General features: G+C 40.3%; 1 protein-coding gene and 1 pseudogene across 3 annotated transcripts in view; both read left to right on the top strand.

Moving 5' to 3' along the window:
* Positions 1–25999, top strand: part of LOC128125349 (vomeronasal type-2 receptor 116-like) — a 47927-nt gene that overhangs the window by 8599 nt on the left and 13329 nt on the right. For 2 of the 3 annotated variants that reach the window (XM_052762687.1, XM_052762685.1), the window contains exons 2-4: positions 18071–18362; positions 18625–19422; positions 20846–21073. In XM_052762687.1, the coding sequence (XP_052618647.1) occupies positions 18071–18362; positions 18625–19422; positions 20846–21073 (1318 nt within the window). The remainder of the gene's footprint in view (positions 1–18070; positions 18363–18624; positions 19423–20845; positions 21074–25999) is intronic. The other variant, XM_052762686.1, reaches the window with a different exon arrangement.
* LOC128125350 (suppressor of cytokine signaling 5-like) lies at positions 9943–11672 on the top strand (annotated as a pseudogene).

Below are 25999 nucleotides of genomic sequence, written 5' to 3'. Positions count from 1 at the left end.
ACTGTTTCTATTTCCTTAGGGGTTATTGGACTATTTAAATTGTTTATCTGGTCTTGATTTAACTTAGGTATGTGGTACCTATTCAGAAAGTTATCCATTTCTTTTAGGTTTTCCAGTTTTGTGTAGTAGAGGTTTTTGAAGTATGACCTGATGATTCTCTGGATTTCCTCATTGTCTGTTGTTATGTCCCCCTTTTCATTTCTGATTTTGTTGATTTGGATGCTCTCTCTCTGTCTTTTGGTTAGTTTGGATAAGGGCTTATCTATCTTGTTGATTTTCTCAAAGAAACAACTCTTTGTTTCATTAATTTTTTGTATTGTCCTCTTTGTTTCTATTTCATTGATTTCAGCCCTCACTTTGATAATTTCTTGGTGCCTATTTTTCCTGGGAGACTTTGCTTCTTCTTGTTTTAGAGCTTTCAGGTGTGCTGTTAAGTCACTAGTGTGAGATTTCTCCAACTTATTTATGTGGGCATTTAGTGTTATGAATTTCCCTCTTAGCACTGCTTTCATAGTGTCCCATAGGTTTGGGTATGTGGTGTCTTCATTTTCGTTGTTCTCTAGGAAGTCCTTAATTTCTTTCTTTATTTCTTCCTTAACCCATTGGTGATTCAGTTGAATATTATTCAGTTTCCATGAGATTGTAGGTTTTCTGTAGTTTTTGTTGTTTTGAAATCTAACTTTAGACCATGGGGGTCTGATAGAACACAGGAGATTATTCCAATTGTTTTGTATCTGTTGAGATTTGTTTTGTGGCCAAGTATGTGGTCGATTTTAGGGAAGGTTCCATGGGGTGCTGAGAAGAAGGTATATTCTTTTTTGTTAGGATGGAATGTTCTGTAGATATCAATTAAGTCCATTTGAATCATGACATCAGTTAAGTCCTTTATTTCTTTGTTGTTTCGATTTGGGAGATCTGTCCAGTGGTGAAAGTAGGGTGTTGAGGTCTCCCACTATTAATGTGTGGGGTTTTATATGTGGTTTAAGCTTTAGTAATGTTTCTTTTACATATATGGGTACCCTTCTGTTTGGGGCATAAATGTTCAGAATTGGAACTTCATCTTGGTGAATCTTTCCTTTGATGAGTATGTAATGCCCTTCTTGATCTCTTTTGATTGATTTTAGTTTGAAGTCTATTTTGCTGGATATCAGGATGGCTACACCTGCTTGTTTCTTAAGACTGTTTGATTGGAAAGACTTTTCCCAGCCTTTTATTTTTAGGTAGTGTCTATCTTTGAATTTGAGATGTGTTTCTTGTATGCAGCAGAAAGATGGGTCCTGCTTTCGTATCCATTCTGTAAGCCTATGTCTTTTTATAGGTGGATTAAGTCCATTGATATTAAGGGGTATTAATGACCAGTTATTGTTCATTCCTGTTATTTTTTGGTGGTAATGTGTATGTACTTCTCTTCATTGGGGTTTACTGCTGTGGTGTTATCTATTGCCTGTGTTTTTGAGGGTGTATCTGACTTCCTTAGGTTGGAATTTTCCTTCTAGTGCTTTCTGTAGGGCTGGGTTTGTGGATAAGTATTGTTTAAATCTGGCTTTGTCTTGGAATGTCTTGTTCACTTTGTCTATGATGATTGAAAGGTTTGCCGATATATTAGTCTAGGCTGGCATCCATGGTCTCTTAGTGTCTGCATTACATCTGTCCAGGTCCTTCTGGCTTTTAAAGTCTCCATTGAGAAATCGGGTGTTTTTCTGATGGGTTTGCCTTTATAAGTCACTTGGCCTTTTTCCTTTGCTGCTCTTAATATTCTTTCTTTATTCTGTACATTTAGTTGTTTAATTATTATGTTGCAAGGGGACTTTTTTGGGGGGTCTTGTCTGTTTGTTGTTCTATAGGCTTCTTGTATCTTCATAGACATTTCCTTCTTTAAGTTGGGAAAGTTTTCTTCTATGATCTTGTTGAATATATTTTCTGTGCCCTTGAGTTGGTATTCTCCTCCTTCCTCTATCCCTATTATTCGTTGGTTTGGTCTTTTCACGGTGTCCCAAATTTCTTGGACATTTTGGTTCATGACTTTGTTGGCTTTAGTGTTTTCTTTGACTGGTGAATCTATTTCTTCTACTGTATCTTCAACACCAGAGATCCTCTCTTCCATCTCTTGCCTTCTGTTGGTTATACTTGCATCTGAAGTTCCCGATTGTTTTCAGATTTTCTATTTCCAGCATTTCCTCTGTTTGTGTCTTCTTCATTTTTTCTATTTTCCTTTTCAGGTCTTGGACTGTTTCCTTCATTTGTTTCATTGCTTTTTCTTGATTTTCTTTCAGTACTTTATTGTTTTCTTCCAGGACTTTGTTTTCTTCTAATTTGTTTGCCCTTTCCTCTAGTTGTTTACAGCGTTCTTCACATTTCTTTGTCTTTTCCTCTACACAAGCCTCTAGCTTCTTCATGATGTCATTCATAAGGCTGTTTTCTTCTGCTTCTTCCAATTTTTGATGTTCAGGTCTAGATGTTGGAGTAGGGCTATGTTCTGGTGATGCTGTATTGCTCTTCATTTTGTTGTATGTATTTCTGCCTTGACGTCTGCCCATCTCCTTGTGGTTCATTCTTGTTCTTATCAGCACACTTGGTTCAGAGAGAGCTGACAGATTCAGGAAGTCTCTCTCTCTTGTCCAGATGGGAGCTCTCTTGTCCAAATGGGAACTCCGGGGCAGGATGGGAGCTCTTGTACAGAAGGAAGTCTGGGGCAGGATGGGATCTCTTGTCTCTCTCTCTCTCTCTGGTCCAGAAGGGAAGTCCGGGTCAAGATGGGAGCTGGGGGCCGGTCTGTAAGTCTCAGGAAGTGGCTGGGGTCTCTGGCGGATGGGCGTGGGGGCAAGTGTGGAGATTTCAGAGTCTGCCGGGGGTCTTGGAGAAGGGGATCCTTCCCGGTGGGACTAGAAGGGAACCAGCCCAGTGGCCAGAACCTGTGGCCAAGTTGGGCAGGTCTTCCCCGGAGTGGCTGGTGCCCAGGGATGGGGTCCTGGCTGAGCCAGTATACTCACTTCTGGTCCATAAGGGAAATCCGGGGCAGGATGGGAGCTGAGGGCTGGTCTCCAAGTCTCAGGATGTGGCTGGGGTCTCAGGTGGATGGGCATGGGGGCAGGGCCTGGAGATCGCAGGGTCTGCCCGGGGTCTTGGAGAAGGGGATCCTTCCCGGTGGGGTTAGAAGGTATCCTGCCCAGTGACCAGAACCTGGGGCCAAGTTGAGCAGGTCTTCCCCGGAGTGGCTGGTGCCCAGGGATGGGGTCCAGGCTGAGCCAGGACACTCACCTCTGGTCCAGAAGGGAAGTCTTGATTGAGTATTTTATATCTATGTTCATAAGGGGAATTTGTAATTTTCTTTCATTGTGGAATTATTTGTGGTTTGTGTATCAGATGACTGTGGCTTCATAAAGTGAAGAGGGCAATCATTCTTCTGTTTATATTTTGTGGAATAATTTGAAGAAAACTGATATTAGGTCTTACTGGAATATCTGGTAGAAGTCTATCCTAAAGCCATCTGGCACTGGGATTTATATGTTTTGGAGACTGTGAAAGACTGATTCTATTTCCTTAGGGGTTGCAGGTGCATTTCAATTGTTTGATCTTGATTTAAATTGGTAAGATGTATCTATTGAGAAAATTACGCAATTCTTTTAGATTTTCCAGTTTTTTAATTGCAAGTTTTCAAATGTGATCTAATGATTATTCAGATTTCCTTGATATCTATTATTATATCTCCCTTTTAATTTCTGATTTTGTTATTTGAATATTCCATCTATCTTTACATTAGGTTGGATAAGAGTTTGTTCCTCTTCTCAAAGAACCAATTCTTGTTAGATTGAATCTTTTTTATTGTTCTCTTTTTTCTATCTTATTGATTTTACACCTTAGTTTGATTATAATAGTGTCTATTCCTCTTGGATGGCGCTTACTTCTTTTTGTTCTAGAGCATTCAAGTGTATTGTAAATTGCTAGTATTAGTTCTCTCCAATTTTTTTTGGTAAAAAAGCTAGATAAACAAACTTTTCTTTTAGCAACACTGCCACTTTGTCCCATCAATTTGGATGTATGCTATATTCACATTCATTTGGCTCTCAGAAGTCATTAATTTCTTTGTTCTTGCCTTGGATCCCTTAGTCGTTCATTAAAGAGTTCAGTTACCATGAGTTTGAAAGCTTTTTGTTTTTTCTCTTATTGTCGATGTTTGGGTTTAATTTGTAGTAGTCTGACAGGATGAAGGGGGTTATTTCAATTTTCATGCATCAATTGAGACTTGTTTGGTGACCAATCATGTGGTCAGTTTTGGAGAAAGTTCCATGAGGTCCTGAAAAGAAGAAACACTTTTTGTGTTTGAGTGCAATGTTCTGTAGATATCTGTTAGGTCCTTTGATTTATAATATCTAATAGCTTGAGTATTTCTCTGCTTAACTTTTGTCTAGATGACCTGTCCTTTGGACAGAGTGGGATATTGAAATTTCCAACTATCAATGTCTGATAATCAATGTGTGATTTAAGCTTCAATTATGATTCTTTCACAAATGTGAATGCCCTTGCATTTAGAGCATAGATGTTGAGAAGTGAAATGTTATCTATGTCGATTTCTCATATGATAGATATGTAGTAAGTATCCTTTCTCATCTCCTTTTGTTAATTTTGGTTTGGAGTGCATTTTGTTAGATGTTAGAATGGTTCACTATCTTGTTTTCTAGGTCATTTTGCTTAAAATATATTTCTAGTCATTAAATCTGAGGTATGACTATTTTGATTTTGAGGTATACTCATTATTTCCAGAAGAAGGATGAATATGCTTTCCAGGTCTGTACTTTTGCTAGTCTGTCTCTTTTTATTTTGGAGCTGATACCACTGATATATCAATGACCAATGATTGTTAATTTCTGTTTTTTTTTATTGTTGTTGTTGATGGTGGCACTTGTGTTTGTTTTGCCTCTTTGCTTTGCTGGTAAGAAATTATTTATTTCCTGTGTTTTCATGGTTGAAGTTAAAATCCCTAGTTTCAGCTTTTCTTCTGTTACCTTCTTTAATGCTGTATATGTGGTTAGATATTGTTTAAATTAGATTTATTATGGAGTATCTTATTTTCTCCTTTTATGAGGATTGATTGAATGTTTTGCTGGGTATAGTAGTATGGGTTGTCATCTGTGATCTCCTAGCATTTGCAGTACACCTGACCACATCATTCTGGCTTTTATAGTTTCCATGGAAAAGTCAGATGAAATTCAGATAGGTCTGTGTTTATATGTTTCTACAACTTTTTCATTGCAGTATTTAATATTCTTTCTTTGTTAGGTATATTTAATCTTTTGATTATTTTGTAAGGGCATCCTTTTTCTGTTCCAATCTATTTGGTGTTTTTTAAATTTTTTTGTACCTTGATAGGCTTCTCTTTTTCTAGGTTAGGAAAATTTTCTTCTACAATTTTGAAAAAAATATATTCTGGGAATTTGAGATAAGATTCTTCTCATTCTTCTAGTCCTATTATTCTTATGATTGGCCTTTTCATAGTGTTCAAGTATCCCTGAATGTTTTGTGTCAAGGTTTTTTAGGATCTAACATTTGATAATTGTATCTATTTTTTCTCTCATAACTCAATGCCTCAGATTCTCTATTCCATCTCTTGTATTTTGTTGGTGATGCTGATGTGTGTAGTTCCTGTTTGCTTACCTAGATTTTCCTTTTCCAGAATTCCCTCAGTTTGTGTTTTCTTTATTGCTTCTAATTCATTTTCAGGTCTCTTTTATTAAGAAATTATTTATTCATTTTACATACCAACCACAGACTCCCCTCTTTTCCCTCCTCCCGTCCCTCAGCATTCCCTCCTAACCCATTCCCCATTCCCTCCTCTGACAAGGTAAGGCCTCCTATGGGAAGTCAGTAGAGCTTGGTACATTCAGTTGAGGCAAGTCCAACCCCCCCACCCCCCGCATCAAGGATGTGCAAGGTATCCAACTGTAGGTAGTGGGCTCCATAAATCTGGTTCATGCATCAGGGATGGATCTTGATTTTTCTGCCAAGGGGCCCCTTAGACAGATCAAGGTATACAACTGCCTCAATTATGGAGAGGGCCTAGTTGATTCCCATGGAGGATCTACAGGTGTTGGTCTAAAGTTTATCTTGGTTTGGTTGTCTCTGTAGATTTCCCCATCATGATCTTGATGCTCCTTGCTCATTGAATCCCTCTTCTCTTTCCTTGATTGGACTCCTGGAGCTTGGCCTGATGGTTGGCTGTGGTTCTCTGCATCTGCTTCCATTAGTTACTGGATGAAAGCTCTATTATGACAGTTAGGGTATTCACCAATCTGATTACTAGGGTAGGTCAGTTCAGGTACCATTTCTACTATTGCTAGTAGTCTAAACTGGGGTCATCCTTGTGAATTCCTGGGAACTTCCCTAGCACCCAGTTTCTCTCTGTCCCCATGATGTCTCCCTCTAGCATGGCATCTCTTTCATTGCTCTCCCACTCTGTTCATGCTCCAGCTCAACTCTTGTTCCCTCATGTTCTCATCTCTGATCCCATGCCTGCTATTCCCCACCTCTCAGTTTACTCATTCATCTATTTCCCCATCCCAGGGCAATTCATGCATCTCTCTTAGGGTTGTCCTTGTTAGCTAACTTCTCTGGAGCTGTGGGTTGTAGTCTGGTTATTTTTTGCTTTATATCTAATACCCACATATGAGTGAGTACATGTCATGTTTATTTTTCTGAGTCTGCGTTACCTCACTCAGGATGACATTTTCAAGTTCTATCCATTCAGGTCTTAAAGTTATATTCATCTCTTTCATCTGATTTTCCTCCTTCTTTAAAGGATTTACTCATTTCCTACACTGTTTCATTTGTCTTTTCCTCTATTTCTTTCAGGGATTTTTTTCATTTCTCCCTTAAGGTCCTCAACCATCTCCAAGAAGTTGGCTTTAAGGTCTTTTTTATTCTACTTCAGCTGTGTTGGAATAGTCAGGGCTTGCTGTAGTAAGACAGCTGGCATTGCTAGTGACATATTGCCTCAGCTGTTGTTGATTGTATACTTACACTTGTGCCTAGGCATCTAAGTTTGTGGTGAATATAAGCCTAGGTGCTTATTTTTATGTTCATCTTATTTGGATGTGTTTTGTTCCTTTGTTTCCTTTTTTCTCTTTTTTCCCCTCCAGTTGGCCTGAGGTTCTTCAAGACATCTCCACTTGAGTTGGAGGAAAAAGTTCTGGTGTCTGAATTGGCCTCTGGTCCATCAGGGGAACTCTTTCCAGGTTGGGGCTGAGGCACTCTGATGCACAGGGATTTGTGATTGTAGATAGAGTGGAGCACCATAATGTGGGATAGTATAGAGGTGGGCCTCCAATGTGGACATCTTACAGTTCTGCATGTTCTCCAGTTGATCAGAGACTCACTTAGTATTTTGGGTCTGTTGCATTGTGGTCTGGAGGGTTATGGATGGGTGATAGCTTTGGGGGGACAAAGACAGTGGGGGATGTTCAAGGATGGGTGGCCTACTTGAAATTCTGGTGGCCATTGTTGTCTCTGATAGAGATAGGAAACTCTGCCCCATTGGGGTCTGGGATAATGTAGAAACAGTTATGAAAACAGGGAATAGACTAGGCTGGCACTAAGAGAGAGACCTGGAGAGCATGCAAATGGCCTATAAAGAGTTTTGTTGGCAGGCATGTTAAAGGGTAGAGACTTGATTGACAAGTGTATGGTTGGGTTGAATCATTGACTTACTCTGTCACTGGTGCTTTATCTGGGGTTAACAGTCATTTGTTCATTTGCCCAGGAACCCACAATGTTCAAAGTACATGTGAAAACCATAAAACTTTTCTGAACAGTCAATTAGCAAATAGTAAGGAAATATTAAAAGCAAAATTACTCAGATGCTTCTTACACTGCTACACAAGTTGCATCATGGGATTATGTTACAACCTCTGTTATAAACACACATCAAGTTTACTTTGCACCATGTGTTCCTTTAATTCATGCATGCTAATAGACTAACTGCAGATCATTACCTTCCCCTCCATTCCAACAAATCCAATCCCTCAATCCCTTCCCCATCTCAGCAGCAGACTACATGTTGGGCACTCAATTCCCTACCTCTGACCCTGTTGCCAATGGAACACAGGAATCTCCCCCTCCTAACTTTCCTCCTCTCACTCATTGCTTTAACAGAGCCCCAAATTCAAGGAGACATTCCCTAGATACTTATAGTCCACTCCAGGCAGGGAAGCATAAAACTTAACGGCAAATGTTCACCTCTCCTTCAGTTCCTCAAAAAAAAAAATGCCATGTCATATACCCAGTTATAGAGCCGATCACCTGCTTCAGCCAGCTGCATCAACTTCTCCAGTGAATCACACAGATCTTCCTCACCAAACTTCCTTGTCCATACTCTATGCTTTTTTCCTAGCCATGCAACCTGAGCAACTATACCCAGGGAACACTCACAAAACTATGGCCAGAGAAGCAGATTGGCTATCCACAGATATTCACCTCTGCTTCCATTCTTCCCCTGTCAAATCACACATTACCATTCTCAGTTTTATAACAGACTTTCTGCTTTGGCCATTCTTGACTCTCTAACACATTCCTAGGGAACTAAGACATACTGGTAGAAAAACCTAGTGTCCTTGCTTCAAAGGAACCAACCCTTTCCATCTCCCTACATGGCCTTTCTTCCTTAATCGGTCTCAGCTCCCAGTCCTAAAAATATATTTTACATGGGAACCTCAGTGAGCAGGCCTCTCAGGATAGCAGAAATTTTTCTACCAAGCAACATACTGCCACCAAAAACTACAATGACAAAATTAAAATAACAAAAAAATCCATCCCTGGTGCATCAACAGGCTTTTAGGAACCAAATACCTATGATGGGACACCTAATATCGTCCATGTAATGATGAATTATAGACTTAGGAAACTGTTTATGTATTAATTCCAATGGCTGTTCTACACAATTTTGGCCCAGGGTTGGGCTATTCCACATTCCCTGTGGGAGAACCCTCTATTGATATCTCTTTGCTGGTTGAGAATTATTATATGTAGGTACCAAGAAGGTGAATCTTTCTCTGTCTTTTTCTTGTAAGGGTGTTGAAAAGCAACAGTCTTTTTTAAAAAAAATATTTATTTATTTTTTATTTTATTTTATTTTTTTTTGCAATACAGTTCAGTTCTATATGTCAGCCACGGATTCCCTTGTTCTCTCCTCCTGCCCCTCTCCCCTTCCCCCCAGCCCACCTCCCATTCCCACCTCCTCCAGGGCAAAGCCTCCCCCAAGGACTGAGATCAACCTAGTACACTCAGTCCAGGCAGGTCCAGTCCCCTCCTCCCAGGCCGAGCCAAGTGACCCTGCATAAGCCCCAGGTTTCAAACAGCCAACTCATGCAATGAGCACAGGATCCGGTCCCACTGCCTGGATGCCTCCCAAACAGATCAAGCCAATCAACTGTCTCACCCATTCAGAGGGCCTGATCCAGTTGGGGACCCCTCAGCCATTGGTTCATAGCTCATGTGTTTCCATTCGTTTGGCTATTTGTCCCTGTGCTTTATCCAACCTTGGTCTCAACAATTCTCGCTCATATAAACCCTCCTCTTTCTCGCTAATTGGACTCTCAGAGATCCACCCGGGGCCTAGCCATGGATCTCTGCATCCAGTTCCCTCAGTCGTTGGATGGGGTTTCTAGCACAACAATTAGGGTGTTTGGTCATCCCATCACCAGAGTAGGTCAGTTCGGGCAGTCTCTCGACCATTGCCAGCAGTCTGTTGTACGGGTTATCTTTGTGGATTTCTGTGGGCCTCTCTAGCACTTTGCTTCTTCCTATTCTCATGTGGTCTTTATTTACCATGGTCTCCTATTCCTTGTTCTCCCTCTCTGTTGTTGATCCAGCTGGGATCTCCTGCTCCCCCAAGCTCTCTTTCCCTCGACCCTCGCCCTTCATTACCCTCTCTCGCTCTCGCTCTTCTAATCAATGGATAAAGTGGGGAAAATGTGGAACAACTTGAAACACAGGTGCCAGGCTCTGTTCAACCACGAAGGAGGAAGCCGCAGCAAGAAGGTGGACGTGAGTTCCAGCAGGTGTCTGTCTGTCAAAGAGAAAAGCATCAGCCTGGGAGAGTCCGCTCCCCAGCAGCAGAGCAGTCCCTTAAGAGAAAACGTTGCCTTACAGCTGGGACTAAGCCCTTCAAAGACCTTTGCAAGATGGAAACCAAAACTGCGCGGCTGAGATCCCTCAGGTGGTTGAAATAAGCATTGAGAAGGACAGTGACTCGTGCGCCACCCCGGGAACAAGGCTTGCTCGAAGAGACTGCTACTCTCGACATGCCCCATGGGGAGGGAAGAAGAAACATTCCTGTTCCACAAAGACCCAGAGTTCACTGGATACTGAGAAGAAATTTGGTAGAACTCGAAGCAGCCTTCAGAGGTGAGAGCAGTGCTATGGAGCCAGCTCGGTGCACGATATGGACAGTGTTTCCAGCAGGGCGGTCGGGAGCCACTCTCTGAGGCAGAGGCTCCAGGACACTGTGGGTTTGTGTTTCCCCATGAGAACTTACAGCAAGAAGTCAAAGCCTCTCTTTTCCAATAAAAGAAAAAAAGCCGGGCAGTGGTGGCGCATGCCTTTAATCCCAGCACTCGGGAGGCAGAGGCAGGCGGATCTCTGTGAGTTCGAGGCCAGCCTGGTCTCCAAAGTGAGTTCCAGGAAAGGCGCAAAGCTACACAGAGAAACCCTGTCTCGAAAAACCAAAAAAAAAAAAAAAAAAAAAAAAATCGTCTTTCTGAATTAATGCTGGAGAAATGCCCTTTTCCTGCTGGCTCAGCTCTAGCCCAGAAGTGGCATTTGATTAAGCATCATACAGCTCCTGTGAGCCCACATTCAACGTTTTTTTGATACATTTGATCCCTCATTGGTGTCTACAGAAGATGAGGAAGATAGGCTCAATGCACAAATACACACCTTTGAAGTCACTGCACAGGTTAACACCTTGTGTAATCTGGGACCAAAGTTAGCCCCGGGGATGACGGAAATAAGTGGAGACGGTGCTGCAGTTCCACAAACGACTTGTGACTCGGAAGAGGATTCCGCCACCCTGTGTCTGCAGTCACGGAGGCAGAAGCAGCGCCAGGTGTCCGGGGACAGCCACTCACACGTTAGCAGACAGGGAGCTTGGAAAGTTCATACGCAGATCGATTACATACACTGCCTTGTGCCGGATTTGCTTCAGATCACAGGCAATCCCTGTTACTGGGGTGTGATACGAAGCAGAAGCCCCTCTGGAAGGGAAACCTGAAGGCACGTTCTTTCTCAGGGACTCTGCGCAGGAGGACTACCTCTTCTCTGTGAACTTCCGCCACTACAACAGATCCCTGCATGCCCGAATCGAACAGTGGAACCACGACTTCAGCTTTGATGCCCACGACCCTTGCATGTTTCACTCCTCCACTGTCACGGGCCTTCTGGAACATTACAAAGACCCCAGCTCTTACATGTTTTTTGAACTATTGCTTACGATATCACTGAATAGGACTTTTCCTTTCAGCCTGCAGTATATCTGCCCTGCGGTGATCTGCAGGTTCACCACGTATGATGGGATCGGTGGGCTCCCTCTGCCATCAATGTTACAGGATTTTTTAAAAGAGTATCATTATAAACAGAAAGTTAGGGTTCGCTGGTTAGAGCGAGAACCAGTCAAGGCAAAGTAACCCCTGTCCCCCAAGAGCATTCCCCAGGGTCTGCTCTCATGTGCATCAGACAGTATTCCCATAGGAAGCACAGAGTCGGCTGCTAGGACTTTGCACCCAGAATGTGAGCTTAGTCTTCAGCCTCTCTCCAGTGGGATCTTCTGTTGCACAGATAGAGGTGCCTAGAAACAACAGAGGGTTTGCGGGTGTCCAGGGCTGGGGAAACACAGCTAGTTAGTGAGCAGTGTGGGTTGAAACGGCTGTGACGCCTGAGTGAGGCAGCTCTGGGGCATTTGCTATGAAGAATTCTGTTTCTTACTGAAGAACAAATTATTAATATTGGATGGGTATTTCAACAGTGTGACTAATGTTTGGAATTATTTTTTCTAAGGATTTTTCTATAACGTTCCAAAAGTAGTGATGTTTGTAGTTAACTATAAATCAAGCTTTGAAAGTCCAAAACAAATAAGAAAAGACTGCCTTCCTTTTCGAGAAAGAAAATGCAACTTTTCTGGCCACAGGGCATTGTGCATTGTTGATGTGGTTTATGGTCAGTCTCCTTTTCTCCTCAGAGAAAGAGACTCTGAAGTAAGCCAAGGTCTCTAAGATAGTTCTTAAAACTTCAGACTTAGAGTTAGTAGTAGAGTTGTGTTTCAAGGCCCTCAGTTCTCATCTGGGATGAGCGCTGTGACTTTAGACAGGCATGCAGTTGGAGTTTCTAGTGGGATTTTTTTTTCCTAAGTTGACATGTGCAGTCCACATATTGTTCATCAGAATTGTATCTTTTCCTGTATCCTTGAGTTTGTGAACCCAGAAGGAAATGAGACTAGAAGATGCCCAGACACATCAGATAATAGTGACTACTCTGGTTGCTGATGTTGAGTTATGCTAAACTATAATTAATCATTTGGACAGCAGTATTTATTTTTGTTGTAAGCTCATAGCCGAATTACTTAAGTACAGTTTATAGCATTTTAGTGCAATTAATTCTTTGTCTGTATTTCTTTTTTTTTCATTTATGTGGGTATGGGTATTTTGTCTGCATGTATATATCTGTGCAACACTGGCATTACTGATGTGTAATGATACCAGAAGAGTGATTCAGGATCCTGGGAACTTGAGAGAGCTTCTTGCCAATGAATTGGACCTGCAAATCAAATTTGGGTCCTCTTCATGAACAGCAATTATAATTGACATCTGAGCCATCTCTCCAACCTTGAAATATACCCAATGAAAAACTTGCTCACTGGAGGAATCTTGCTTTGTCCCCATAATTCTTGCATAGTTCATTAAAACCAATAAGATTACATCTAGTTTGCTTCTTTGTATGGGAGGTATCAGTAGTAATAAAAAATTTCTAGGGTTTTCTAGCTACTAAACATTACATCAGTTTGTTTCCACACATTCAAATGAAATATTCCATATACGTTCTGGGCATAATTATAGATAGAATTCTGATGTGGGTGGTTTTAAGGTACCCAATTCATACTGACTAACTAAAAAAAGTGGATTGATTTTTAAGGGAGTTAACTTCAGAAAAGTCTTCTAACTTGATTTGAAGTGCTATCTTAGGTTGCTCAGATAGTATGAAATAGGCAGTTAATATTCTTCCTCAGAGTAATAAGGATAATCATTCTCTTGGAAAAGACATATGAGCTAAAGATGTAGCTACTGAGCTAAAAATCCTTTCTGAGGGCAGCAATAAAATCACATTTGTGCTTACCATATTAGAGCAATAGAAAAACATCTTCCAAGAAAACTCAACAACACAACAGAAAGATCCATCTCTGTGTCCAAGTTAGCTTCATTCAAGAGATGCAAGTATGGTTCAACATAGGCAGATTAGTTAAGTGTAATACACTACATAATGAAATATAAGGATACAACTACATTTTCCTTCAAAAATGTGCAGAAAAGATACTTAACAAAATCTAGCATCCCTTCAGAGTTAAAAAATAAAACAAAGCCTGAAAGAATAGAATGAACACATCTTCACATTTTAAGTTTTACTGTGGTAAATTTGTGGACATCATTGTACTACATTAGAGAAAAAAATAATATTTACTAAAATTAGAAATGAGGACAGGTATGTGTGGTAGTGCATGTCTTTAATCCAAGCACATTGGAAGCACAGGCAGAAAATCTCTGCCCTCTTGTAGAGAGGATGGCCTATGTAGCAAATCCAAGTCAGACAGGGAGGGTCTCATATGGAAACCCTGCCTTGACAGAACTAAACAGAAACTGGTCAGAGATATGCGTTTTCCCCACACTTCTTCAAAATAGTCCTTCAAACGTTGGGGAATGGGAAAAAAGGAATACAAAGAAGAAGGAAACATTTTAGCCTGGTCAAGAAAGACAGTTGCCCTCAACCAACGCTACACAGTGAGACATTGTTTCAACCATAACAGAAAGGAAGCATGGTAGTTATCCATATTTGGGGGGAACATGAGATGATCCAGTGCATAGGAGATGCAAAAAAAGAATGCAAAGTTAGCAAACAAGAATTAGGAACTTTCTGATGGAATGTATAGATCGCCATCACCAAGTACATGGTAATACAAAGATATGTACATTTTTTTTTACTTTTTTATTTTATAATTTTATTTTACATATCAGCCATGGATTCCCCTGTCCTCCCCCCTGCCTTTCCCCTAGCCCTCCCCCATTCCTATCTCCTCCAGGGCAAAGATCCCCTGGGGATTCAGCTCAACCTGGTAGATTCAGTCCAGGCAGGTCCAGTCCCATCCTCCCTTCGCCCAGGCTGAGCAAAGTGTCCCTGCATAGGCCCCAGGTTCCAAACAGCCATCTCATGCACTAAGGACAGGTCCCGGTCCCAGGTCCACGGATTCCCCTGTCCTCCCTCCTCAAGCCCGCTCTCTCTATCCTCCCCCTGCCCACCCTCCATTCCCATCTCCTACAGGGCAAGGACTCCAATGGGGATTCAGCTCAGCCTGGTAGATTCAATCAAGGCAGATCCAGTCCCATCCTCCCTTCGCCCAGGCTGAGCAAAGTGTCCCTGCATAGGCCCCAGGTTCCAAACAGCCATCTCATGCACTAAGGATAGGTCCCGGTCCTATTGCCTGGGGGCCTCCCTAACCGTTCAAGTTAATCAACTGTCTAAATTATCCAGAGGGTCTGATCCAGTTGGGGGGTCCTTAGCTATTGGTTCACAGTACATGTGTCATGCTAGAACTCTCATCAAATGACTGATGGAAGGAGATGCAGAGATCCACGGCCATGCCCCAGGTGGAACTCCAGGAGTCCAGTCAGCGAGAAAGAGAAGGGGTTGTATGAGTGAGAATTGTTGAGACCATGATTGGAAAAAGCACAGGGACAAATAGCCAAACTAATGAAAAGCAACAGTTTTTTTTAAATTGATAACTATAAGAGGCCATCCTTCAGGTAACAGAATAGGCAAAGGAATTCCAGATTGTAGAGAGCCTATTGGTTGAATTACTTTGATAATTGTTCTTATGTCTGTTACCATTCTCCATTTACCAGATTTCTTTTTAATAACAAATACAGGAGAATTCCAAGGGCTGGTTGATTCTTCAATATGCTGAACATTTAACTGCTCTTGTATCAGCTCTTCTAAAGCCTGCAGTTTCTCTGTTGTTAAAGCCCATTGCTGAACCCATACAGGCTTGTCTGTTAACCATTTTAAAGGTAGAGCTGTTGGTGTCTTTGGAAGATCATTGGTTGTTGTGCCCTGTTCTTGTACAATCTGGATGGTTATTGATAGCTCTTTAGAATAATATCTTCTAATATCTCTCTCAGAAACATGTATTAGTTTATGATTTGTTTCTGAGGTTGGAGGAATGTTAATCTGAGTATTCCATTGTTGTATTAGATCACAGCTCCATAAGTTCATAGCTATATTAGCCACATGGGGCTATCATTTTCCTCTCTGTCCTGCTGGTCCTACACATTTGGGCCATCTTGCACTATGTTTCACTTGAGATAATGTTCTATTCCCTAACAGCTGAACATTTACCTCCTGCAGAGGCCAATTTGGGTGCCAAAATTCTGGTGCAATTATTGTCACATCCATACTCATGTCTACTAATTCTTCCAAGAAAACATCATTTATTCATATTTTTAATTTTGGTCTTTGTTCATTTAGAGAAGTTTGTAAAAAATCTGCTTTATGGTTCCTCCTGAATTTTCTACTTTTCTGCTGTAGTTGTTCTATCCTCCCGAGCTGTCTGGTTTATTTCAATAGTCATTTGGTTATTTAATTGCTCGGAGTAGAGGTTTCTTTTATGATGGCATAAAGGTCTGAACTGAATTTGCTGTGGGGGCCTACATGAGGCCCCTCTGGGAGTTTCCTGAAGGCAGAGGCAAAGGATTACCTTTTCTGTCTCCTGTTGATCTACATTTGTTGGTCTAATATTTACCTTTACCACATCTTCTGCATAATCCAGGATGGAGGGACATTCTGTTGCCATTGTTCTTTGAATAAACATTCTTTCTAGGAACACCCTGTTCACACTCCCTTTTCTAATAATTTTGTTTACCACAACCAAAACTTCTGACTTTTTTTCCCTCAAAGGTTTTGAAATCACTTCTATCCACATCTCGTCATGTCATGAGATTCAATATTAATTGTGTCCCTGATCCAATCCTCCAAGGGTGCTGATCTTGCTTTTAATGGCCTGATTATTCTTTTGCATTCTTCATTTGCATGCTCAAAAGCCAAACATTCAATTATTATCTGTCCAGCTTCTGAATTTGGTATTATTCTATATACTGCTGAGGACAGCCTTTGTAAGAAATCTGTGAAGGATTCTCCAGGACCCTATATACCTTTTGTGAATGATTCAATTTTTTTCCTGCTTCCTCAATTCTGTTCCATGCATTCATTGCTGCCATGTGACATAGAATTAAGGTTTGGTTATCATATAAACAGTATCTTTGTATATCAGCATAATTGCCTTATCCAAGCAGTTGATCCTGGTAAATTTCCACATCTCTTGTTCTACATCCGTTTTCTATTGTTTTAGCCTCCTCTTTTTACCATGTTCTCCACTGTAATTGTGCTCCAGACTCTAGGACAGCTGTTACCAATTCTTTCCAATGCTGAGGAGTAATCCTATTACAAGTTTGCCATGAGTTTAACTTTTGCTTTACAAGTGGAGAATGCATGCCATAGGATACTATAGCTTCCTTAAATCTCCCATTTCCACCAGAGTCCAGTTAGCTTGTACATGCCCTTAAGCAGGCAATTTCTGTAAGGTTACCAGATAGATTAAGTTTGATTGTTTGAAAACAGACTGTCTCTCTGTAACCATATAAGTCAATCCTGAAACAATTTCACCTTTAACTTCTTTTCTTTGGGTCTGAATTTCTCTATAAATCATTTTAACAGATTTTTCTAAAGCTTTTATCTTGGCACTTAAATTGAACAACCTTTTTAATACTATAATAAGGATGATTAAACAAACAATACTCATAATTGATGTTATATGCATCCCATCAACAATAATTATCCTCTCATTTAATTGTTCCATTTTCAGACTGCCTAACGTGTTATCAAAAAAAGACCAATTTTGTTCCATTGTAAAAATGTTTTCCATTTTTTAATACAGGAAAAATTCTCTTTTAACTAGTTTCTCCCTTTAATGACTTACCAAGTCTGCTTAGAAGAGTAACAGTCCAAGCGAATTTAAAAGCAGCTAACTAGTCTGCTGGTAGTCCAAAATTGGAATTAAAAGAGAGGGGGGTGGGCTATTACACACCAGGAGAAAAAAAAATAGCAAAATTCTAGCTTCGTGCTCTGGCCTGAGCCAAACCGGGCCTGAGCCACAGACCCTGTAACCCCAAAAGCAGTCCAGCCACTTGCAGCTCTGTCCCCTTGCAGCTGTATCTAGCTAACCTTACCTCACCATGCAACAGCTTCCAAAGTGTGTGCTACTTCCTGTTTTCCTGCACCTTTATTGCCTTGCTGTTCTGTCCCCTCATTGGCTCTTAGCCTAGCTTCCTCACTTCCTTGTCACTGCCTGTCTGTTCAGACCTCCAGGTCTCTATGGCTGGTAGTGGGATTAAAGGCATGGGTCACCATGCCTGGTTCTGTTCCCTAGTATGGCCTTGAACACAGAGACCCTGCCTGCCAAGTGATCAGATTAAGGCATGTGCTACCACTGCCTGACTTTTGTGTTTACTTAAAATGACTTGCCATTCCCTCTGATCTGCAGCCAAACTTTATCTATTAACATACAAATAAAATATTACTACATTTCAGCACAATAAAATATCACCACATCCAGCTTATTATGTCATTTCAACTTCACAGCACAGGACATTTGATTCAGTATTTGGGTCTGGTTGGGAATACCATCCAGTTTTGGGTAGTCCTTCTATTGACTACAAAGGATTATTTTTAGGTCTCTGTCCATAATAACTATCATACCCTCTTACAGAACACCAACTGAAAACATCCAGTTTCCATTGGCCTTAACGTTTTCCGTGGATGAAGTCAATAGGAACCCTGATCTTTTGCCAAATAAGTCATTAGTATTTCATTGGCCCAAAGATGGTTGTAAGGCTGTGTCAAAATTATACAGTCTCATGCCTTTAACTGAAGAAAATCAAGATATTTACCCTAATTATGAGTGTAATGAAGAGCCTACTTGTTTAGTGGTGCTGACAGGACCAAATTGGGAAACATCTGCTATGTTTGGTACATTGCTGGACCCCTACCTATCTCAACAGGTGAGATTTTTTGTGGTGTGGGTTTGCAATAAATTGTGACTCTGTTGGAACAATACCAGGATGCTAAGAAGAGTGTGTGGAATTATGTGAAAGAGTGTGGTTCAAGATACTATTCAGAGACTTGATGTCACTTCATTTCCTTTTTTGAAGTTGAGATGAGGGAAAAATTATAGGTAAGAAGTTTTTATAGAACTCTTTGCTGAAAGTGTGTTTACAAGTTCTTAGAAGTGCATACTACCTCATGCTGGTCCCTGTGTCCTAGATCCTTCAGCTTACCTATGGACCTTTCCATCCTATCCTGAACGATCATGAAAAATTTCCCTATCTATATCAGATGGCCCCCAAGGACACAGCTCTACCCCTGGCAATGGTCTCTTTGATGCTTCATTTCAACTGGAACTGGATAGGACTGGCCATCTCTGACAATGACCAGGGTACCCAATTTCTCTCACATTTGAGAAATGAGATGGAAAAAAATATAGTCTGCTTTGCCTTTGTAAGCATGATCCCAGCCAACATGCATTTATACATGTCAAGAGCTGAAGTGTATTATAACCAAATCATAACATCATCTGCAAATGTAGTTATCATTTATGGTGACACAGACAGTACTTTAGCTGTGACCTTTAGAATGTGGGAATCCCTAGGTATACAGAGAATATGGGTGACCACCTCACAGTGGGATGTCACTACAAGTAAGAGAGACTCCACAGTTGGCTCATCCCATGGGACACTAGCTTTTACACACCACCATTCTGAGATTTCTGGTTTTAAAACATTTGTCCAGACACTGAACCCTCTGAAATACACAGATGAATACATTGCAAGGCTGGGATGGATGAACTTTAACTGTGAAGTCTCAGCTTCTAAGTGTAAGACACTGAAGAATTGTTCATCCAATGCCTCATTACAATTTCTAATGGGACAGACTTTTGACATGGACTTTAGTGATGACAGTTATGACATATATAATGCTGTGTATACTGCAGTCCATGCTGCCCATGAGATGCTTCTTCAACATGTGTATAATGGGAATGAACACTATGGTAACTGCTTGAAGGTAGTGTTTTTTCTATTGGATGAAATTATGTGTCATCAATATAGCCTTTAAGAGCCTGTCAGATGCCCCAATTTACTGGATTAGCAAATATTTAGTCAAAATAGGAATATTTTGAAATTATTTCCTGGTAAGGTTTAAATCTAGAGTCTGATATAAATATTAATGTCAAAGCAATGGAGTGGAGGACACAATTTATCAAGGAATATCAGTAACATAATTACAGAACACCTGAATATCATTTTACTTCTTCTATTACTGGAAATATAACAGTCCTTCCTCATTAATCCTCTCCATGATGAGAAGATGAGCCCTTGTTCATCGATTGTCAAACATGTGGTAATCAGTGTATGAGATGGCTTTCACAAGTGTTCTCAACTGATTCTGCCCTAGTGTAGAGGCTCTAGGGACCTTCTTTGGCACACTGTGTGTAATTACACAGGAATTACTGTGTAACAGTGGTGCTGTTATTTGTTTCTGGACATACATATGTCCGCGTGTGAATGAATGGTTCTCACTGTGTATGGGAGAATGATTCTTTTTCTCTGTGTATCTGTGTGTATATCTGTGTTGCTGCATATATTGTGTATATCAGTCTATCTGCATATCTGTCTGTGGAACTGAGCATAAATTTATCTTGTGTCAATGTCTTTGTGTATATGTGTTTGTTTTATGTATATTTTCCTGTGTGTTTTTCAGTTCAGCTGCATGTCACTACTTCAGTGTTTTGTGTATCTGCTTGCACATATGAATATCTGTTTTTCTGTGTGTGTGTGTGTATGTGTATGTGTGTGTGTATGTGTGTGTGTGTGTGTGTGTGTGTGTGTGTCTGTCTGTCTGTCAATCTTTGATTGTGAGCATAAATTTGTATATGTCAATGTTTCTTGTTGTGGGTGTTTCAATATGTGTATGTCTCCCCGTGTGTATTTGTCTATAAATGTGTGCATTTGTGTGTGAGCCTCTGTGTTTTTCAGGTTTCTGTTTCTGTGTGTTTGTTTGGGTTAGTATGACTGTCTGTTTCTGACTGTATTTTGATGTGTGTATCTGACATATATACGTGTGTGTATATTGTATGTATCTGTATTATGTATGTATGTCTGTATGGATGTGAGTCTTTCTCTCTCTCTCTCTCTCTCTCTCTCTCTCTCTCTCTCTCTGTATCTCTGTGTGTGTGTGTGCGTGTGCATTTTTATTACCAAAGTTTTGTGTCTGCATGTATGTCTGGGTTTCTGTTTGGTAGTTTCCTCTGAAAGAACTTAAATACTAGGAATGTTATGATACTTTTATTTATCCACTTGCTTTTATTTCTCTTATTATGTTTCTCCCCTGGACAACTTCATTAACGTTGCTTTTAAGAAGAAATCAGGATATGTTTTCTGACATCAAGGAAGGACACACACAATATAGAATGCTGCCTCTCTTTCAGCTGCACTCCTTTCTGAGGAAGACTCACTTCACTAATCCTGTTGGAGAAAAAGTGAATATGAACCAGAGAGAAAACCTACAGGCAGAATATGACATTTTCCAGATTTGGAATTTCCCAAATGGATTTGGACTCAAGGTGAAAATAGGAGAATTTAGTCCATATTTTCCACATGGTCAACAGCTCCATTTATATGAAGACGTGATAGAGTGGGCCACAGGAAGTAGACAGGTGGGTCTGACCTAACTGTAATTATTTCTGTCACACAGCAGTAACACTGTCAAGGGGGTCCATTTGTGCTGCCTTGTAACTGATGCACTGAAATAGACTGTCTCCATTAAGAAGCATTTTCTAGCCTCCCTCTTTATGTTTCTTCTTTTCAGTTCTTGATGTGACATTTTGTTAATTCTTCGAGGTTCTCAGACATGCATACCATGCATACAGTGATTTTTTTATCATTCCAGAACATGTTTCTTGTTTTTATTACAAAGAGAAAATTAATAGTTACCACTGTACTATATTATTTCCAGTAAAATGAGCAATATCCTCTTGATACCATTCTGATTACTACACAGTGCTTGTAATTTTTACTGCTAAACCTTTGACATAGATGCTGAAAGACTGAAGGTAAATGTAAGGGGGAATAAAGTAAACACAGGCAAACCATTAATTATTATTAAGTAATTTGTTTTAAGCCTTTTTACCAACAGGTCCTAAATTGCCAACATCGCTAACCAAATATTAAGATAACATTTTCATGGCCCATTTAGATACCCTATGAATTATAACTTTGTTTTTTCTTTCTTTCTTTCTTTCTTTCTTTCTTTCTTTCTTTCTTTCTTTCTTTCTTTCTTTCTCTCTGTCTTTGTCTCTCTCTTTCTTTGTTCCTTTTTTCTGTTAAATGTGTATTGATGTCTTGTCTGCATATATGTCTCTGCAACACTGGTATGCCTGGTGCATATGGATGCCAAAACAATGGCTTGTATCTCTGGATTGTGGAGACAGTGCAGGGCCACCCAGTGGGTGCTGAAAGTCATACTTGAACCCTGTACATGAGCAGTAATTGTTATAGACAGTCAAGCCAATTCTCCAGCCTAAAAGCATGTTTTGTAAAAAAAAAAATTACTCAATAGAGGAACATTTCTTGGTCCCATTAATTCTTTATAGTTCTCTCAAACAAACAAGGGTGTGCCTATTTTTCTCATCTGTGTGGGGAGGAGGTATTATTGGTAGTAAAAGAAATGGCTTTGGAAATTTATAAATGATGTATACTTCTATGAACCTAAGGTATATTAAAGGAATGAATTCTGATGTAGGTAGTTTTAAGGTATCCAATCCAAACTTTCTGACAGCTCTCATTGATCCTATAGGTGAGGGACTCTTCATACCCAGTGATTCCCTGCCCCTAGGACCCATTCCTGGGCCCCAAACATTCCCCCCGGGAACACCGGCCCAACTCGGCCCCAGTTTCTAGCCAGTAGGCAGGGCTCCTGCGGGAAGGCCCTTCCCTCACCAAGATCTCCCAGTGGATCCTGCAATCTACAAGCCCTGCCCCCATACCCATCCACTGGAGACCCCAGCAACTTCCTGAGGCTAGGAAACCAACCCTCAGCTATCATCAGCCCTAGAGAGAGTTTTCATTGGACAAAGAGCTGTCACTGGACCAAGAGTAACCTCAGGAGAAAGGGAATCTGCCAGCCCCCATTAGAACAAGAGTAGCTTTCAGATAAGTAGAATCTGCCACCTCTCAGTGGACCAAGAGAGGCTTCCTGAAACACAGAATCTGTCAGCTGTGACTGGACCAAGAGCCCTGATAAGACCAAGAGTGGATCAGTGAGCCACAGAATCAACTAGCTTGGGTTGACCTAAGAGAAGCTCCCCGAGACACAGAATCTGCCTGCTCCAATTAGACCAAGAGCTAAGATAGGGCTGAGATGGCTCCCTGAGCCACAGACACAACAAGCACAGAGTGGACCAACAGCAACTCACTAAGACACAGGTACCTCTTATACCCATTAGAGGAAGAGATGGGCTGATGTCAAGGCAGAAGTACATACAACAACATAAAGAGCAATACAGCATCACCAGAACGAAGCCCTCCTCCAACAGCAAGACCTGAACATCACAAGGTAGAAGAAGCAGAAGAAAGCAACATTAAGAATAGCATCATGAAGATGCTAGAGGCTTTTTAAGAAAAATGAAAAATGAAATTAAGGAAGAGACTAACAAAAAAGTGGAAGAAATCAATAAAGAAATTGAGAAAAAGAAATAAAAAATTGGAAGAAGTCTATAAAGAAAAAGAGAAAAAGACAAATAAAAAATAGGAAGAAAACAATAAATCCCTTAAAGAAAATCATGGAAAAGCAATTAAACAGGTGAGGGAAACAGTTCAAGACCTGAAAAGGGAAATAGAAACAATGAAGAAGACACAAACAGAGAGAATATTGGAAATAAAAAAACTGAGTAAACGAACAGGAAACACAGATGCAAGCATAACCAACAGAATACAAGAGATGGAAGAGAGAAACTCTGGTGTAGAGGATACAATAGAGGAAATAGATTCGTCAGTCAAAGAAAATACCAAAGACAAAAAAGTCATAACATAAAATGTCCAAGAAATTTGGGATGCCATGAAAAGACCAAACCTACAAATAATAGGAATAGAGGAAGGATAAGAATACCAACTCAAAGGCACAAAAAATATATTCAACAAGATCATAGAAGAAAACTTTCCCAACTTAAAGAAGGAAATACCTATGAAGATACAAGAAGCCTATAGAACAACGAACAGACTAGACTCCCTAAAAAAGTCTCTTTGCCACATAATAATGAAAAACTAAATGTACAGAATAAAGAAAGAATATTAAGAGCAGCAAAGGAAAAAGGCCAAGTGACTTATAAAGGCAAACCCATCAGAAAAACACCCGATTTCTCAATGGAGACTTTGAAAGCCAGAATTACTGGGACAGATGTAATGCAGACACTTAGAGACCATGGATGCCAGCCTAGACTAATATGCCCAGCAAAACTTTCAGTCATCATAGACGGAGTGAACAAGACATTCCAAGACAAAGCTAGATTTAAACAATACTTATCCACAAACCCAGTTGTACAGAAAGTACTAAAAGGAAAATTGCTACCTAAGGAAATCAGATACACCCCCAAAACACAGGCAATAGATAACCTCACAACAGTAACCCCAAAGAAAAGAAGTACACACACACTACCACCAAAAAATAACAGGAATGAACAATCACTGGTCATTAATATCCCTTAATATCAATGGACTTAACCCACCTATAAATAGACACAGGCTAACAGAATGGATAGGAAAGCAGGACCCATCTTTCTGCTGCATACAGGAAAAACATCTCAATTTCAAAGAAAGACACTACCTCAGAACAAAAGGCTGGGAAAAGTCTTTCCAATCAAATGGTCTTAAGAAGGAAGCTGTGTAGCCATCCTGATATCCAGCAAAATAGACTTCAAACAATCAAATTGAGAGCTGAAATCAATAAAATAGAAATAAAGAGAATAATCAATGAAACAAAGAGTTGGTTCTTTGAGAAAATCAACAAGATAGACAAGCCCTTATCCAAACTAACCAAAAGGCAGGGAGAGAGCATCCAAATTAGCAAAATCAGAAATGAAAAAGGAGACATAACAACTAACAATGAGGAAATCCAGAGAATCATCAGGTTATACTTCAAAAACCTGTATGTAGCTAGAGTTTTCCTGCCTGGCCCACAGTCAGGACAAATCTCTATCACCCGCCAGTCCCACAGCCACTCAGACCCGACCAAGTAAACACAGAGACTTATATTGGTTACAAACTGTATGGCCGTGGCAGGCTTCTTGCTAACTGTTCTTACAGCTTAAATTAATCCATTTTCATTAATCTATACCTTGCCACATGGCTCATGGCTTACTGGCATCTTCACATGCTGTTTGTCATCGTGGCGGCTAGCAGTGTCTCTCTGACTCAGCCTTCCACTTCCCAACTTTATTCTCCTCCTTGTCCCGCCTATACTTCCTGCCTAGCCAATGGCCAATCAGTGTTTTATTTATTGACCAATCAGAGCAACACATTTGCCATACAGAACATCCCACAGCACCCGCACTCCACAAAACTGGAAAATTTAAAAGAACTGGACAATTTTCTGGATAGGTAGCACATAACTAAGTTAAATCAACACCAGCTAAAGTATTTAAATAGATCAATAACCCCTAAGGAAATAGAAACAGTCATTAAGTCTCTCAACCAAAAAAAACCCAGGACCAAATGGTTTCAGTACAGAATTTGACCAGATCTTCAAAGAAGAGGTAATACCAATACTCTTTAAATTGTTCCACACAATAGCAACAGAAGGAACATTGCCAAACTCCTTCTATGAGGCTACAATTACCCTGATTCCCAAGCCAAACAAAGATGCAACAGAGAAAGAGAACTACAGATCGATCTCCCTCATGAACATTGATGCAAAAATACTCAATAAAATATTGGCAAACATACTCCAAGAATACATCAAAACAATTATCTACCGTGATTATGTAGGCTTCATTCCCAGAGATTCAAGGGTGGTTCAACATATGAAAGCCTGTCAATGTACTACACCATATAAACAAACTGAAAGAGAAAACTACATGATCATTTCACTAGATGCAGAAAAGGCCTTTCACAAAATCCAACACCCCTTCATGATAAAGGTCTTGAAGCGATCAGGAATACAGGGAACATACCTAAACATAATAAAGGCAATTTCCAGCAAGCCAACAGCCAACATCAAAGTAAATGGAGAGAACTCAAAACGATTCCACTAAAATGGAACAAGACAAGGCTGTCTGTTCAACCCATACTTATTCAATATAGCACTTGAAGTTCTAGTCAGAGCAATAATACAACATAAGGATATCAAGGGGATACAAATTGGAAAGGAAATAGTCAAGCTTTCACTATTTGCAGATGACATTATAGTATACATAAGTGACCCCAAAAATTCGACCAAGTAATTCATACAGCTTATAAACACTTTCAGTAATGTAGCACGATATAAGATTAACTAAAAAAAAAAAAAGTAGCCCTCCTATATACAAATAACAAATGGACTGAGAAAGAAATCAGAGAAACATCACCCTTTACAGTTTCTACAAATGATA

Source organism: Peromyscus californicus, unplaced genomic scaffold (genome assembly GCF_007827085.1).
Source record: "Peromyscus californicus insignis strain IS unplaced genomic scaffold, ASM782708v3 Scaffold_4__1_contigs__length_199733344, whole genome shotgun sequence".
NCBI lineage: Eukaryota > Metazoa > Chordata > Mammalia > Rodentia > Cricetidae > Peromyscus > Peromyscus californicus.
Note: the sequence above shows the minus strand (reverse complement) of the source record. Positions and strands in the feature narration are given on the sequence as shown.